Source organism: Trichomonas vaginalis, assembly GCF_026262505.1.
Source record: "Trichomonas vaginalis G3 chromosome Unknown ctg_172, whole genome shotgun sequence".
NCBI lineage: Eukaryota > Parabasalia > Trichomonadida > Trichomonadidae > Trichomonas > Trichomonas vaginalis.
In genome coordinates this window covers 968-15,620 of record NW_026529259.1, presented here as the reverse complement: position 1 = coordinate 15,620, position 14,653 = coordinate 968, and the positions used below count along the sequence as shown (strand labels likewise).

The 14,653-nt window shown below is 33.5% G+C and overlaps 2 protein-coding genes and 7 pseudogenes across 9 annotated transcripts, besides 2 other annotated features; 7 read left to right on the top strand and 2 right to left on the bottom strand.

Moving 5' to 3' along the window:
- Nucleotides 1-712: part of a mobile genetic element that runs on past the window's edge.
- Nucleotides 713-2,140: 1,428 nt separating this feature from the next.
- Nucleotides 2,141-2,839, top strand: TVAGG3_1086620 (protein serine/threonine kinase protein; the record flags this gene model as incomplete). The annotated part of the gene is made up of 1 exon (XM_001302194.1): nucleotides 2,141-2,839. The coding sequence occupies one exon, from the start codon at nucleotides 2,141-2,143 to the stop codon at nucleotides 2,837-2,839; it is 699 nt and encodes a 232-aa protein (XP_001302195.1).
- A 41-nt stretch (nucleotides 2,840-2,880) lies between these two features.
- Nucleotides 2,881-3,813, bottom strand: TVAGG3_1086610 (uncharacterized protein; the record flags this gene model as incomplete). Its single annotated transcript, XM_001302195.2, has 1 exon — nucleotides 2,953-3,813. The coding sequence occupies one exon, from the start codon at nucleotides 3,811-3,813 to the stop codon at nucleotides 2,953-2,955; it is 861 nt and encodes a 286-aa protein (XP_001302196.1).
- Nucleotides 3,814-4,589: 776 nt separating this feature from the next.
- TVAGG3_1086600 lies at nucleotides 4,590-4,920 on the top strand (annotated as a pseudogene). Its single transcript has one exon. A coding segment is annotated over exon 1 (331 nt).
- A 644-nt stretch (nucleotides 4,921-5,564) lies between these two features.
- On the top strand, nucleotides 5,565-6,473 carry TVAGG3_1086590 (annotated as a pseudogene). The gene has a single exon. A coding segment is annotated over exon 1 (909 nt).
- A 21-nt stretch (nucleotides 6,474-6,494) lies between these two features.
- On the top strand, nucleotides 6,495-6,863 carry TVAGG3_1086580 (annotated as a pseudogene). The gene has a single exon. A coding segment is annotated over exon 1 (369 nt).
- Nucleotides 6,864-7,094: 231 nt separating this feature from the next.
- On the top strand, nucleotides 7,095-7,879 carry TVAGG3_1086570 (annotated as a pseudogene). Its single transcript has one exon. A coding segment is annotated over exon 1 (785 nt).
- Nucleotides 7,880-7,936: 57 nt separating this feature from the next.
- Nucleotides 7,937-14,653: part of a mobile genetic element that runs on past the window's edge.
- Nucleotides 11,524-12,760, top strand: TVAGG3_1086560 (annotated as a pseudogene). The gene has a single exon. A coding segment is annotated over exon 1 (1,237 nt).
- Nucleotides 13,234-13,700, bottom strand: TVAGG3_1086550 (annotated as a pseudogene). The gene has a single exon. A coding segment is annotated over exon 1 (467 nt).
- TVAGG3_1086540 lies at nucleotides 13,736-14,402 on the top strand (annotated as a pseudogene). Its single transcript has one exon. A coding segment is annotated over exon 1 (667 nt).

Here is a 14,653-nt window from a genome sequence, read left to right as displayed (position 1 = left end):
AAAACTTTTGACATAAGTGTTTCAATGTCATGAACTCTTATAGCACCACTATATAATAGTCTAGCAGATATACTATCCCAGTCTATATATTCTGCTTTTTTCAAAACCTCTCTCACAATATTTTTGTTATCTAATGGTATACGTTCCATCTTACCTATAGGTATCTTTTCTTTTAACTCTTTCAATATATTGTTTGTGTCTGGTATATGTTTGAGACGGTCCATATAGTTGTCGAAGTCATTGCATATAATCTTTGAGTCTGGGAATATTGTATGACATAAATGGGATATATAGAAACTTCCACCGAACAAATCTACAAATGTTAGACCATTCGGTAGTTTCTTAAGTTCTCTCAATATAATATCTTTACATCTACTCTTATTTCCAAAGAACGGTAACGGTGGTTTTGTAAAATTCATTTATATATAATAATAAAAATGTTTTTTTCCTGAAAAGTGACAGAAAAGTGACAAAGCATGAAAACATATATAATTTGTGAAAAGCGACACATTATATAATGTTTTCGACCCAGAAGAAGGCTTTCCGAATAAAAACTTCATTTATACTAAACTTTTTATGGGCTAGAGGGCGCAACGCGCCTGGAAGGCCATCCCAAGAAAAAAAAAACTTCATTATACTAAACATCTTCAGGGCTAGAGGGCACGAAGTGCCTGGAGGCCCCACTACCTTTTTTTTTTTTTTTTTTTTTTTAATCTGAGTATTAAATTAAGTGATAAATTCGTTTGACACTACTTTAATTTTTAAATTCAAAAAATTATATGTGCTTCTTAAAATGACTCAAAAAAATTTATTATAAAATAATATATAATATTAAAAATCCCACAACATTTTTTACTTTACATAATCGTACTTCCTCAACGATTAATTTCCACTCAATTTCTATCGTTGACCGAACTTAGCATGCAACAATAGAACCCTCTTGCTATTGTGTCAAAATTGCGAAACCGATAGCAAAAATATCTCGCAATATCAAAATTGAGATATTGAGTGAATTATGCATTATAGAGATTAAAAATCTGATTTGTGAAAACATCTCATCAGTTTCTAGCTAATTCAAAAATCTTTACTATCTTATTCGATTAAAATGAAAAGGGAATAGTTTCATTATGCTTTAAATGACAGCCTTATAATATAATCATAGTTTACGCTCAATATGCAGCATTTTTTTCGAAATCTATGGTCAATGTCCTAAATACTGATTGCTTTGCATTCATATCTCTTACATTTTCTATACCCACATCACTATTCATTGCTATTCCTATCTTTTTCATTTTTGTTTGTTTCTCATAATTTCTCAAAAAACATGATAACTTGATATTTGTAAATATCATACTTTATAACGTAAATAAGAACTTGACCTATTAAGAAAAGCAGTAATGAAAAGAAAATCTGAAATTCATAAAAATTACAAGTTTCTGATGACAATTAGCTTAATTAAACCAGGTACAAGATTATATAATTGTATTTTCTATCCAATTATCCATATAATATCTTATCCAGAAAAAATAACTTGATCAATACCAAATGATTTTTTAACTAGTAAATAAAGTATTTTCTTTACACACACAATGTATATCATAGTTTTTTTTTGTTTTCGCAAAACATTCAAAAACAAATATGCTATAAAAGTGACAATTTTAGCAAAACGAAACCCTTAATATATCTGATATGCGAATTTGCTTTCAGTTCTATTCAAACTTCATAATTAAAATTTTGTATCAGAATTAACTGAATTAATGGTTTTTCGACAAAAATCAAATCACTCAATTATCAAAAATCTACTTTCAAATTTGGTGGTTTTGTCAAAAATTTGAGAATATCACTCAAAAAAATTCAATTTACATACAAATATTTCAATTCATATTTTTTCATAATGAATATTGAAGAAATAGCCTTCTTTCGCGATCAAAATCTAGAATATATCAATACAATTGCTCAAGGCGGATTCGGTTTAATCTTTTATGTATACAATACCCTTTATAAATCTGAATTTGCTCTCAAGAAAATTCCAATTGATCATTTTAATCAATCTGAAATTGATAGCCTATTAACAATAGATGATCCACATATTGTGAGGCTATATAAATACTATATCTTTAATGGATATGTTTATTTACTAATGGAGTACTGTCCAAGTGATCTCGAAAAATTTTTAAGTGAAAGGCAAAAGTATACCAGTCCATGTTTAATTCAGAATACATTATCTGAAGTCGCGAAATGCGTGAAAGCTTGCCACGATCATAAAATAGCCCACTGCGATATTAAGCCTTCAAACTTTTTAGTTGATAAGTATGGCCGCCTAAAAATTGCAGACTTTGGTATGGCAACAATGTGCAATAGATCGAAGCCATCTGCTTCCTTCCATGGAACATTATTATTTATGGCCCCAGAAATTTTCGGTATTAATTATTATAACCCTAGCACAGCTGATATATGGGCTATGGGTGTAACTATGTACTATATTGTTACAGGACAATATCCATTTAATGGCTTAGATCAAAGAGCAGTAAAAGATAGCGTTGAAAAAGGAATCTACAACCAAGAACCTGTCCGCGACTCCTTACTTCGAGATTTGATTTCAAGATGCCTTGAAACAGATCTTATGTATCGCGCGACAATTGATGAAGTTCTTTCTCACCCATACTTTGAGAAGACATTTTCACATGGTATAATGAGCCCTAATCAAAGAAGTACTGATAACATTGTACGTCCGTCAATTCCAAATGGACGAAAATTAAATCGGAACAGATCTCATAATACTTTTAATCTGTCAAGCTTCTCTAGAGTTCGTAGTCAAATACCTACTATAATTGAGTAAGAATTTTGCTATTGTTTGTTAAAATTAAAAGAAAACTTAGATTTTTGAAACTAAAATTTAATATAGTTAAACATAAACAGCACACAAAAAGTTTACTAATAGTATTTTCTTGACTAAATATCACGTCTTCTAGTACTCTGATAAGTATTTTTAGGATCCTTTGCCAGAAATGGAGTTAATGAGTCGGACTTCGTTTCTCTCTTTCTCGTTGAACCTATGTAAGCGAATATTCCTAATGCAACTACAACAAAAGCAAAGATTAAAGAAACTTTCTTCCACGGGAACTTTGGAGAAATATCTACAAGAGTAACTGGATTTGACCATTGCTGTCTATCGAATGAGATGGTAATTGTTGAAGGTTTCGTTTCAAGGGAACAAATACATTCAACAGTATTTGTATTTATAATATTTCCTTGAGATTCGTAGATACCAAAACGACAATATGTTTCGGAGATATGATATTCTAAGGGGGTTTGAAAAGTTGCAAGTATTTTATCTCGATTAATTGTTGCATTATATACAAATGGTTTGGGTGCATAGCATGTATTACCATCACCTACTAGCCCATGTTGGCATTTGCACTCTCCAGGATATTCGCAAGTTGCATTAGGAGAACAATGGTCACAAGACCAGCACCCTCTTGTCAAAATACTATCATCAGATATGTAACCATCTTTGCATATGCATTTTCCATCATCAAGACGAATTGTGTTTGCAACACCGCAATCTTCAAGAGGTTTAGACTCTTTTTCATCTTCAGTACGTAATGGTATAGGATCTTCAATTTTAACAAAGTTTGCTAGCATCTTTTTGATTTTTTCTTGGTCTTTTGATTTGATAATTTCTTTCATTTTGTCCATGAATGGATTTTTCTTTCCATAGCCTATCATATCTGGAGGAGGCATTGTAATAATTTCTCCGTCAATTTCTATATTATCCGGTGTATTGGATGCAATTAAAAAGAAAATATACATTATAAAAAGTGTCAAAAATGATTTAATTTTTGATTAGTATGGTTGAAATACAAAGAAAGGAAATATCTAGTGATTTTTTGGAATATTTCTTTCATAAAATAGAAATATCTATAAAATTAATTAAACATTATCGAAATGAATTGGATAAAATCTCATAATTCGATAGATCTATTAATTTATCCCCATAATGTAGATAAAAATTTTTATTAATTGCAGATTTTGATTAAAAATTTGTATTTTTTATCTATAATTTCTTATTTTTTAAATTTTTTTGGAGATGGAAAACTTTAAAGAAACTTTAATTTGATAAAGATTTCTTTGATATCATACAGTTGTAATTATATATTTGAAATAAACAAAGAGTTAAAAAAAAAAAAAAAAAAAAAAAAAAAGGTAGTGGGGCCTCCAGGCACTTCGTGCCCTCTAGCCCTGAAGATGTTTAGTATAATGAAGTTTTTTTTTTCTTGGGATGAGCTTCCAGGCACTTCGTGCCCTCTAGCCCATAAAAAATTTCTGAGGACAAGCCAGCCGTTGACTTTTTTGTAGAGCACTCAAAATAGTATAACTTTGTCCGGACAAGTAAGGGTCTATCGTCGCTACAGGAAAAGTTACAAGCGTTCCAAGGAAGTATACTTTGAGAAGACTTTCCCCCCTTATAGAATGAGATAGGACCGTTATTTTACAAAACTGACAACACTTTGACCGAGTAGTTTTTTGTGCTGAACAAAAGTGTCATATAAACATCTGTCAAAAACCGCTTTTTAACTTCACTTAAAATGCCACGTAAGCTACGTAAGAATATACGTAAGAGGAAGGGAGCATTGAAACATCCAATAGTAAAACTGACACCACAACAACAGTTGCAACAACAAATGATGAATGACCCCACTATGTTGCAACAAATGTCAAGCAACCCTATGCTTTTAAACCGAGTTATTGGTGCACAGAGTGGAGGTTTAAGAGCGGCACTTTTAGCGAAAATGGCAGGCTATGGTGGAGCTGCAGACGGAACAGCTTATAACCCTCAAAGTCAAATGAATTTGAGTTCACTCAAAAATCAAATAACAGATGTCAAAAAGTCAAACATAGACATACAGAAACAAATAAGTGAAAACGAAAAGAAACTAGAATATGACAGACAGACAAAGAAACTCAATGAGTTAAACGTAGAGAAAAAGAAGAAAGAAGAACAACTGAAAGAACTAAGTACAGAGGAATATGCGAAAAAAGTGTCAGAAAAAGCAGCAGAAGTAGCAAAAATGGAACAAGATGTTATAAATTTGAAAAACCATACTACTCAATATAAAGTACTGAAAGATGAAGAAATAAAACAAAAAGCCCTGAAGACATATATGGATAGCGATGAGTATAAAAAAGAAGTTGAAGCAAATGTAAAGGCAGAAAAACTTTTACAGTTGCAAAACCAAACCGTACAGTATGAAAACTTAGCACAAGAAAGTAAAAATAACGACGCAGCCATGCAAAAGGCAATGAAAAGCGCAGATATTATAAAAGCTAATAATGACTGGTTAGACGCCCAAGCCAACGCTAAAGCAGCCCAACTTATAGGGTCAATAAGGACAAAAATACAAGCGGATGAAGACAGTTCAAATGAAGCTTTAATGAATGCTGACTTTAAGAATGCCTTCGAAGCTCTTCATAGTAAGGTGAAACTAGTGAACGACTTCTCATCTGGAAAGAAACTGAAGTCTGAAGGTTTCGACAAAGAGTTAAGAGAAGTAGCACAAAATATGACGAAAATAACAGATGCAGCAACGAGACAGGCAGTTCAAAGTGCCTATGACGCCGTTAGAGCAACTGTTGTGGAAAGTCAAGAAAAAGAGTTACAACAGACCAAAACAGACCTAGTAAATGCTTTCTTAAAAACGAAAAGTCAGGTAGGACATTATGCTGCAGATGGAACATATGTGCCAGCTGGTGGAACTTATATACCAGCTGGTGGAACTTATATACTAGCTAGTGGAACTTATATACCACCAAACCCTCCAAGAGAAGCACCTGCACCAGGACTACCTAAAACATTTACATCGTCACATGGACACAGACACAGGCATGCACCAAAACCAACACAACAACCAACAGTTCAAAATCCAGCACCACAACCAAAGTTCAAAACACTGCACCACAACCAACAGTTCAAAACACTGCACCACAACCAACAGTTCAAAACACTGCACCACAACCAACAGTTCAAAACACTGCACCACAACCAACAGTTCAAAACACTGCACAGCAACAACCACAAACAGAGCAAGGACATAAAAGAAGTAGAGAACAAGGAAACCAAGAATTCTTAAAATGCTTAAGGAAAATTATGGTTACCCAGATACTCTTGACTTTAGTGACAGATATAAAGAAGCTATTAGAAAGTTCAAGGAAGGAAATACTGACCCGAACCTATTTAGCTTTATGGTTCAGCACAAATGGGATATAATTTCAAACCTGGAAAATACAAGCTCGCTAAGGGATATGATTTAATAGCATATCATCCAAATGACATGACTGAATTTACTCCGAGATATTTGGTGTCAGAGCTAAATGATAATTCAACTCTCTTCATGAAACGCGTAAAAAATAGAGACGGAACGAAAGAAGAAAGGTTTATGAGTCCGGATGACTTAGATAGGGAACTTTTTAAAAACGGTCTCGGAATATATGAAATGCCAGCAGATGAGGTACAAGAAACTCCACAGGAAGAAGTTCAGATACAACCAGACATGGAAGAAATAGTTCAGCAACAACAGCTAGAAGAGCCTGAAGGAAACAAACAAGTCCCTCCTTTGGAAACTAACTTCACAGAACTAGATGAAGATTTGGAACAGCCGAAAAATCTTGACCCTCAACAAGTGTATGCGGAGAATATGGAATCTTTCCAAGAGTCTAAGAAAAATTCGGCTGACATAGTAGAAGAATATCGAAAAATGTTCGCCGACATACAAAAGACTCCAACATCAGATGAAAATATTCAGCATAGAATGGAAGAACTGAAAGAAAGTGTACGCAAATACAACAATCCTTTTTACTTACGACCATATAACGTTCAATCTTTGGCTGAACTCGGTGAAAATAAAAGGTTAAATTTCACCAAAACATATAGAAATGAAACATTGTTTAAAGTTCATTCAGAACCTAGCCAATATGGAAACAAACCTACTTTTGTTTCTGCAGACTATGGAACTACAATGAGATGGGGTCATAAAGCTAATCCGGATAGGTGGTTCATAAACTTACAACCACAATTCCAAGAAGTTGTAGACGCAATGGAAGTGAATGGTGAACCAGATATAGCTGGTATTTTCAGCGCGGCTTTAATGCCATTGAAAGATATGAAAGATGCAGATATTTTGAACCAGTATGAAATGAACATGGCTGAAGGAAATATAACACCTGACGTTCTAAAACATTTATCTCAAAGAACTACACAGAACCATAAAGATGGTATATTTGGTGAAGAGTTTAGAAAGAAAGTTAGGGAGAGAGAAGGAAGAGAACCTATTGTACATGACCTTGCAAACGAAAGTTTACAAAATGTCATAAAAACTTACTTTGCAGACAATGAACCGAGAATGGATGAATATTTAAGAAAACTCAAATGGACAGTACCAAATGAAATGTTAGTATTGAAAAACATGTTCCTTGACAAAATAAAACCAACTACAGAAATAAATGACGCAAGACTGAAACATTGGGTAAAAGCTTTCCCATTCACAAAAGATATTATTGGTAACATGGAAAGAAAACCAGAATGGCTACAAAAACATATATTTGGAAACGAGCTTATTCCATATGGACAAGCTATATTTGAAGAGCTTGAACCGGAAACTCAGGAAAGAGTCATGCAAACAATAAGCGACGACTCAAATACAAACTATGACAAAATCTTTCTAGGATATAGGTTACCTGAGATGGGCGACCAGAGCCCAAAGGCAAAAAGGACATGGAAATTTACAACATACTAGGTGAACATGAGGCAAAGATGCAACAACTTGAAGCAGAGGGCAAGTTACCAAAAGCGACACCAAAGAAGAAGAGTAGAACAAAGTAAAGCTTGGTACGAAACAATTATGACAAATAAATCCAACTATTCTATATTTTTACCCATATGAAATGTACGCCGCTCAGAATATAACGCCAACAGTTTTGGATGCCATGAACGGAAATGTTTCCGAATGGTATAACGAATGCGACAATGCCATTAGAAGGTCAGAAATAGTTCCTGGAACTTACGAATATACAACTGCTGTTTCTTATGGAAACGTAGGTGAGTTTGGAGAAGGTTCTTCAACAACAGTAGATATTGCTTGCGACAGGTTTCATATTATTTCTATTGACAACTCATTCTTATACGTGGAACAAGACATTGAAATAAAACCTTCTGCCAAGTTGTCTGACAAGAAAGGTTGCAATGGAATTTTCTATGTCGGATACCAATATGCTCCAGAAGTTTTTCATGGGATATAAGATATATTCTAACTCTGACTTAGTTCAAACAGTAACATGGGCAAACTATGAATGGTTCGCTTTGAGAAACTCAGTACAACCACAAGCTAGAGAACAAACAGACCAGTATGCAAATATTGAGAAAATAAGAAGACTTGACCCTAACGTTCCAGGAGTTTATGTTAACCTTTCTGGTTCAGATGGAACTGCTGCCACTAAAGTAAAACTGAAACTTAGAGTTCCTTTGTCATCTTTCCTCATCTTCAGGTTTTTAAGATACTTGCCAACTGGGCAGGAAAAAATTTCTATCGAACTTACTCCAAGCAAAAATAACTTAGTCATTGCACCAACACAAGACCCATTCACTCTTACAGACGTAAAGGGAACAAATCAAACGTCATTCGCCGAATTTTGCAAAGACAAAGTTGACTTAGACTTTGGTTTCTCAAACTTCAACAATGAAGTAAACTATTATTTCAATGCTGCTGGAACTGCTTGGGACCCAGTTAAGTCACATGCGAAAAGTTTGAATGCAGAGAATAGAAAGCAGACTTGCAGTCTATATGTTGGACCCAGATATTTCAAATGCTTTAGCTGCCAAATATATTGCAGTTCCACTTATGTTCCCTATACACCAAATATCTGTCAAGACTTTGCAGGTGAAGTTGGAAACCAAAGTGCTGACCCAGGTGAAGAACAGATATTGCTTTAACAACGGCAATGAAACATGCAGATACTATGTTTGTACTGTTCAGACGAACTATAAATGACTATTCTTGTTTCTACAACCCTGGTATTAAATATCATATAAACATAGATGGCAAATATTATCCAAGAGAAGAATATTCTACAGTTGAGGATATGAGGTCATACAACTTGACATTAGATGCTATGAACTTTAACAACAATTTCACAACAACCATTAACCCTGAAATGCAAAGTTCTATTATGCCATATGTGAAAGTATGGACTCATACAGGAGGTCAAAAAACTCAATATACAAATGGAGACCGTTCAAACTTTTGGCTTGGCATTCCATTTGCTGACTCAGAAGACTTTATGGGTGGTATTTCAACTGTTGGTACTGTACAAATACAATATACTGGTGACAGAGACGGTCCAGATGAACTGAGAGCAAAGAAGTTTACAAAACCAATAGCACTTTTCACGGAAGATGCTCTTTTGAAGATTCGTTCGATGAAACCTGCTGGGGCTCCTCAGATTGGCATAACGACAGCTTCCATCGAGCAGATTTTGGCAGCAGGTCAGTAAGTTGTTCTTGAACTGACTTCTCTCCGTCAAATATTGACAGTACGCCAGTTTTGACATAATATTGTAAGATAAACTTACCTTTAGAAATATCTGTAAGTTTTGTTGTTATATTTTTGTCAACGTCAAGAACTTTCACCATTTCAGTTATACCAACTTTCTTTGCTTTATGGAAATATTTTGGTTCAGCAAATATTGCTATTCTATAACATTTACCATTGTTTGTATAAAGAACTATTCTGTCAATGTATTTGTATTGTTTGTGTGTGTAAACTTTGTTCTGCTTCAATTCGAAGAGATACTCGAATACGTCCATCTTTTTATTCTAAGTAAAATGTCATTTCCGAAAAATAGAAGCGTGAGTGTTTCAAAAGGTTTAATGGCGTGTGGCAGATGTGAAGTTAAATTCACCAACTCAAACAAACAGTCAAAGTGTTGTTGTCAATGTCAAGACAGAGATGTTGAAGTGGGGAAACCATACGAGGACGAAGATGGTATAACAATTGTTCCTGTAAAAGAACAACCAACATATCCTGAAGTTAGCAGAGACTTAAGTTCTGTTGCAGATATTCGAAACGACTACCAACAACTGAAAGACAAACTTCAAACTCAGGAGAAGATTTGTCAAGCTTTAAGTATAATGTTAAACTTGGTCGAACACAACCCTGTAAAAGTGAACTCATATGTCATTGGCACCTCATGAAGTTTTGAAAGAACTATTGAAACTTTTGACAGAGGCAGACGATATAAACATCAAAGAAATAGAACCCGACATTAGTTGCTGTGGTGTTTCATATAATGTCATTGACAAGATATACGTTATGAAAGGAGGTGAAACGTTGAACTTAAAGTATAGTTTCCCAGACGTCATAAAAATATTTGACGACCACAACATTTCATTAAAATTTATTTGCTAAGTAAAAATGTCAAAACTTCTTGAAAGATGTTTGAAGAAAATAATATAGACTTTATTTCATGTAAAGGACTTTACACACTTTTGAACGATATGAAAGACCCTGTTTTGTTTGTTCGTGTAGACAAAGGAAAGTTCTATGTCTTTACAAAATATTTGAACTTCTTAGACAGAGAACTTCAAGAAACGCCATGTGAAAGTTTAGATGAAGTTCTTCTCCACTTTCAGAAAAACTTTTAAATATATATAAATGGCAGAAGATATAATGGTTTATACTATTACGACTAAAAACCCTGAGTCATATAATTCTATAACAACAAACTTACAAAGTCCTCAAGGACGATATTGTAAACTAACCTTAAACACAATGACGACTAAAGCCTGTTTTGCTCTTTTGACACCAGAAGACTTTATTGTTGTGAATGGGAAAAAAATACTCTTTTGAAGATACTTACTCAGATATACCACCAACAGGTTTTGTTGACTTATTTAATACTTTAAGTACGGGTGTAACATGTGCTGCAACTAGAGCAGGTTTCATTATGTTTGGATGTCCGACTGAGTTTACTATAAACAATATGAGCTATAATACAAAACTTATTTCTGGTTTTTACTACCAACAGTTTCCTATAACAGGAAAAGGTGTCATACAAGGAATGTCTATTCCATTGACATTAAGCACACCAATCTTATATATTGTTTCAAACTTAGGTTCAAAGTGTTATTCGAATGTCGACAGAAACTATTATGACCAAAAGATACTTTGCGTATAAACAATACTTTCTCTGCTGGTTTGCCTATTGTTCATTCGAATGCAGAATTTTCAACCTTAGTGAACTCAAACACTTTGGCAAGTATAACGTTGACATTAGTTGACGCAAACTTTGTTCCTGTAAAACTTTTATGTCCTATGTATTTGTCAATGACGGCAGAAAGTTTCGAATTGGAAGATGCAACTGGTGAAAGTATTGTATTACAAGAACAACTTCAACAACAAATAGCTCAAGAACAACAAATGCAACAACAAAGTCAAGAATAAAAAAAATATTTTTTTTATTTTTATAAAAATGTACAGAATAGATGTTTCAGATTTTTATGACTTCCAAGCATTCAGAAATATGTGTCCATTTCGAGACTATAACAAAGCAGTCGAGAATTTGAAACGTTTAGTCATTTATGTCGACTCTGCCCAGAATGTTATGTTATGAAAGAATGGGATGTAGTCTTTAACAAACCTAAAGCAACAATAGTTTCAGAACAAGAATGTAGACAGAAACTTAAGAAAATAAAAGTCGTACAAGTTGGCATGAAGATGTTTAGATGCTTGGGATATCTTATTGTCAAAGTTAGAAGATTTTTCAGTTCGAGGTATAAAGTTTTATACACCTTCTCCAAACTTCTATTCTATCTTCACTGGATATAAATACGAACAAGTAGAATGGAAAGAAAATATTATAGAAGCTTGGTTAGACCATGTCAAAGAAATTTATATGCAATGGAAACGAAAGAGTCTATGAGTATATCTTATGTTGGTTTGCAAACATCTTACAACATCCAAGTGCTAAAAATGAAACTGCTCTCATTATAATTGGAAAACAAGGAACTGGTAAGAACACATTCTTTACAGATATTTTGTGCAAACTGTTAGAAGGTTATTCGAACCCTAATATGACAAACTTAGAAAACATCTGTGGCAAGTTTAACTCCTCAATAGAGAATATGAAACTTATAGTTTGCAATGAACTTCAAAGTATAGATACAACAAAAGTTTTAAACTCAGATGCTTTGAAGAGTCTTATAACAGACAAAGTTGGAGTTGTTGAAAGAAAGTATAAAGACAAAGAGTTTGTGAGAATGTTGCAAACTTCATTATGGTTTCAAACAATACTGTTCCGATGAAGTTAGAAAGTTCTGACAGAAGATATGTAGTTGTCAGAACGTCAGATTCTCATATGCAAGATACAGAATATTTTGACGACTTAGCAGAAACTTTGACATCTGACTTTTACAACCACTTGTTCTCAATATTTTATGACATTAGATATTTCAAAGTTCAATCCAAGACAAATTCCACATACCGAAGAGAGACAAACATTGTTAGAAGCAAACAAGAGTGTATATGAACTGTTCATAGATGAAACTGACTTTGTGTCATTAGATGAAAGGTCATTGTACGATTCGTATAAACAATATTGTCAAGAATATGGTTATATGACAGCGTCTAAACGAACATTCTTGGCAAATGTCAAAAGTCTTTTAGATGTTCAGAATGGTGTATATACAAAGAAAATTTTTTATGAGTAAATTTTAAAAAAAATATTTTTTTATCCGATAGAAAAGATGACGAAATTCATCTCAGTAAACAAGTACATGTCAGGACTTAAAGAAGAACTAGACCCATTCACATATTTGAATGTTTACTTCTACCATTTTGAAAAGTCTTCATTCAGCAAAGTTTGGAACATCGAACCAGTTAAGTTTGCTATTGTGACTAAAACGGTGCGAAATTTGAAGACTTAGACATAGAAGGTTTTGTTAGCAGTCAAAGAAAGTTTTTGACAGAAGGTTTTCAAACCTTAAAGAAGGCAAAGCATACAAACTTGTTATACCTTATGAACCAAAGAAAGCAGACGACTATGAATATTATGAGTCTAAGATAGTTGAAGTTCAAGGTAAATTGGGTAAAAAGATTTTAGAGTCTAAGCCAGTGTTTGCTCCTAAAGAGGAAGAGAACATTGACATTGACCCAGAAATGTTCTAAAAATAAAATTTTATTTTTACTGTCAAATTTCTTTTTCTCTGGAACTGGTTCAGGTTCTTTCTTCTCTTCTACTTTCTTCTCTTCTTCTACTTTCTTTTCTTTCTTTTCTCTCTTCTTCTTCTCTGGTGGAGTTATGTCAAATTTGGCGCAACTATATTTATGTAAAAGTTCTTTGTCCTTTAATAGCTCATCTATTCTGTTTTCTATTTCTCTTCAAGAACAGCGCATGTGTCTTCTTTGCATTCTAAGAACTTTTGTTGGACTTCATCTTTTCCAATCGGCGTCATCTCTGTCAACAAGTTCTGTCATTGACAAATTTTAAGACTGCTCTTTGTAATGTTTTATGGTTCTTGTCATATTCCCAGAAACAGAACTTTAGAACAAATTCACCTTTCTTGTTTACACTATGTAAGATTTTATGGTCGACAGATGTTTTGCTGTCGAAAAGCTTGTTCGAATATAGATAGCGAAATCGCTAGACATTTTCTAAAGATAAAAATTTTAATTTTTCTAAAAATATGTTTTAGAAAAAAAGTTTGCTGACATTGACAAGAAATTTGAGAATGTTTTAAACAAGAACAAGAGGAAGTTAGAAAATGCTCAGATAAAACCTATACATGACAAGTTCTTATTTGCTCAGAATGGTATAACAGGTCTAATTGCACCACCTGGGTCTGGTAAGACTTTCACTTATCTTAAATGGCTGCACAACAACAAGAACTAGATGAGAAGAACCCATTCTATGAGTTAGTTGTTATTTGTAGTATTCTGGTCAATTTGACCAAACCGTCAATTCGTTCAAAGATATTATAAAGAAGTCTAAGTTAGTATGTATAAAGGATACTGAGTTGTTAGATTGGATAAAGAAGTACCAAAGAAGAGTTTTGAAGTACAATGCTATAAATGAGTATATAAATTCGAAGTTTAAAGACCCAAATGAGGAAATGCAGAGAATATTAGAGAAGAAACACTTCAGAAACAAACAGAAAGAGATAGAATACATTTCGAAGAAATTGCAATCTTACGATTTGGAAGACTTACCCTCATAGATGTTTCTTATCTTAGATGATTTCGCCTCTCATCCTTTGTTAAAGAACAGAGAACAAGACATGTGTCGAATTCTTAAGAAGCTCAGACACTTTAACATCTCAGTTGTCATTTGTGTACAGACAGCAAAGAGTTTAAGTAAGGATGTAAAGAGAATACTGACTGACATTGTACTTTTCCCCGGATTGTCCGAAGACGATTTCATGGAACTTATGAAAGAGTCCATGGCAGGTAAGTTTGACAGACATGAACTATGGGAGAAGTATAAAGTCATACAAGACCCTCATACTTCTTTCAGAATTCATATCTACGCAAACAAAGTTTCAAATTGTAAAAGTCAAGCTTGAAAAATAAAGAGTTCATTTACTCTGCTTGTTTGAAGTTGTCAA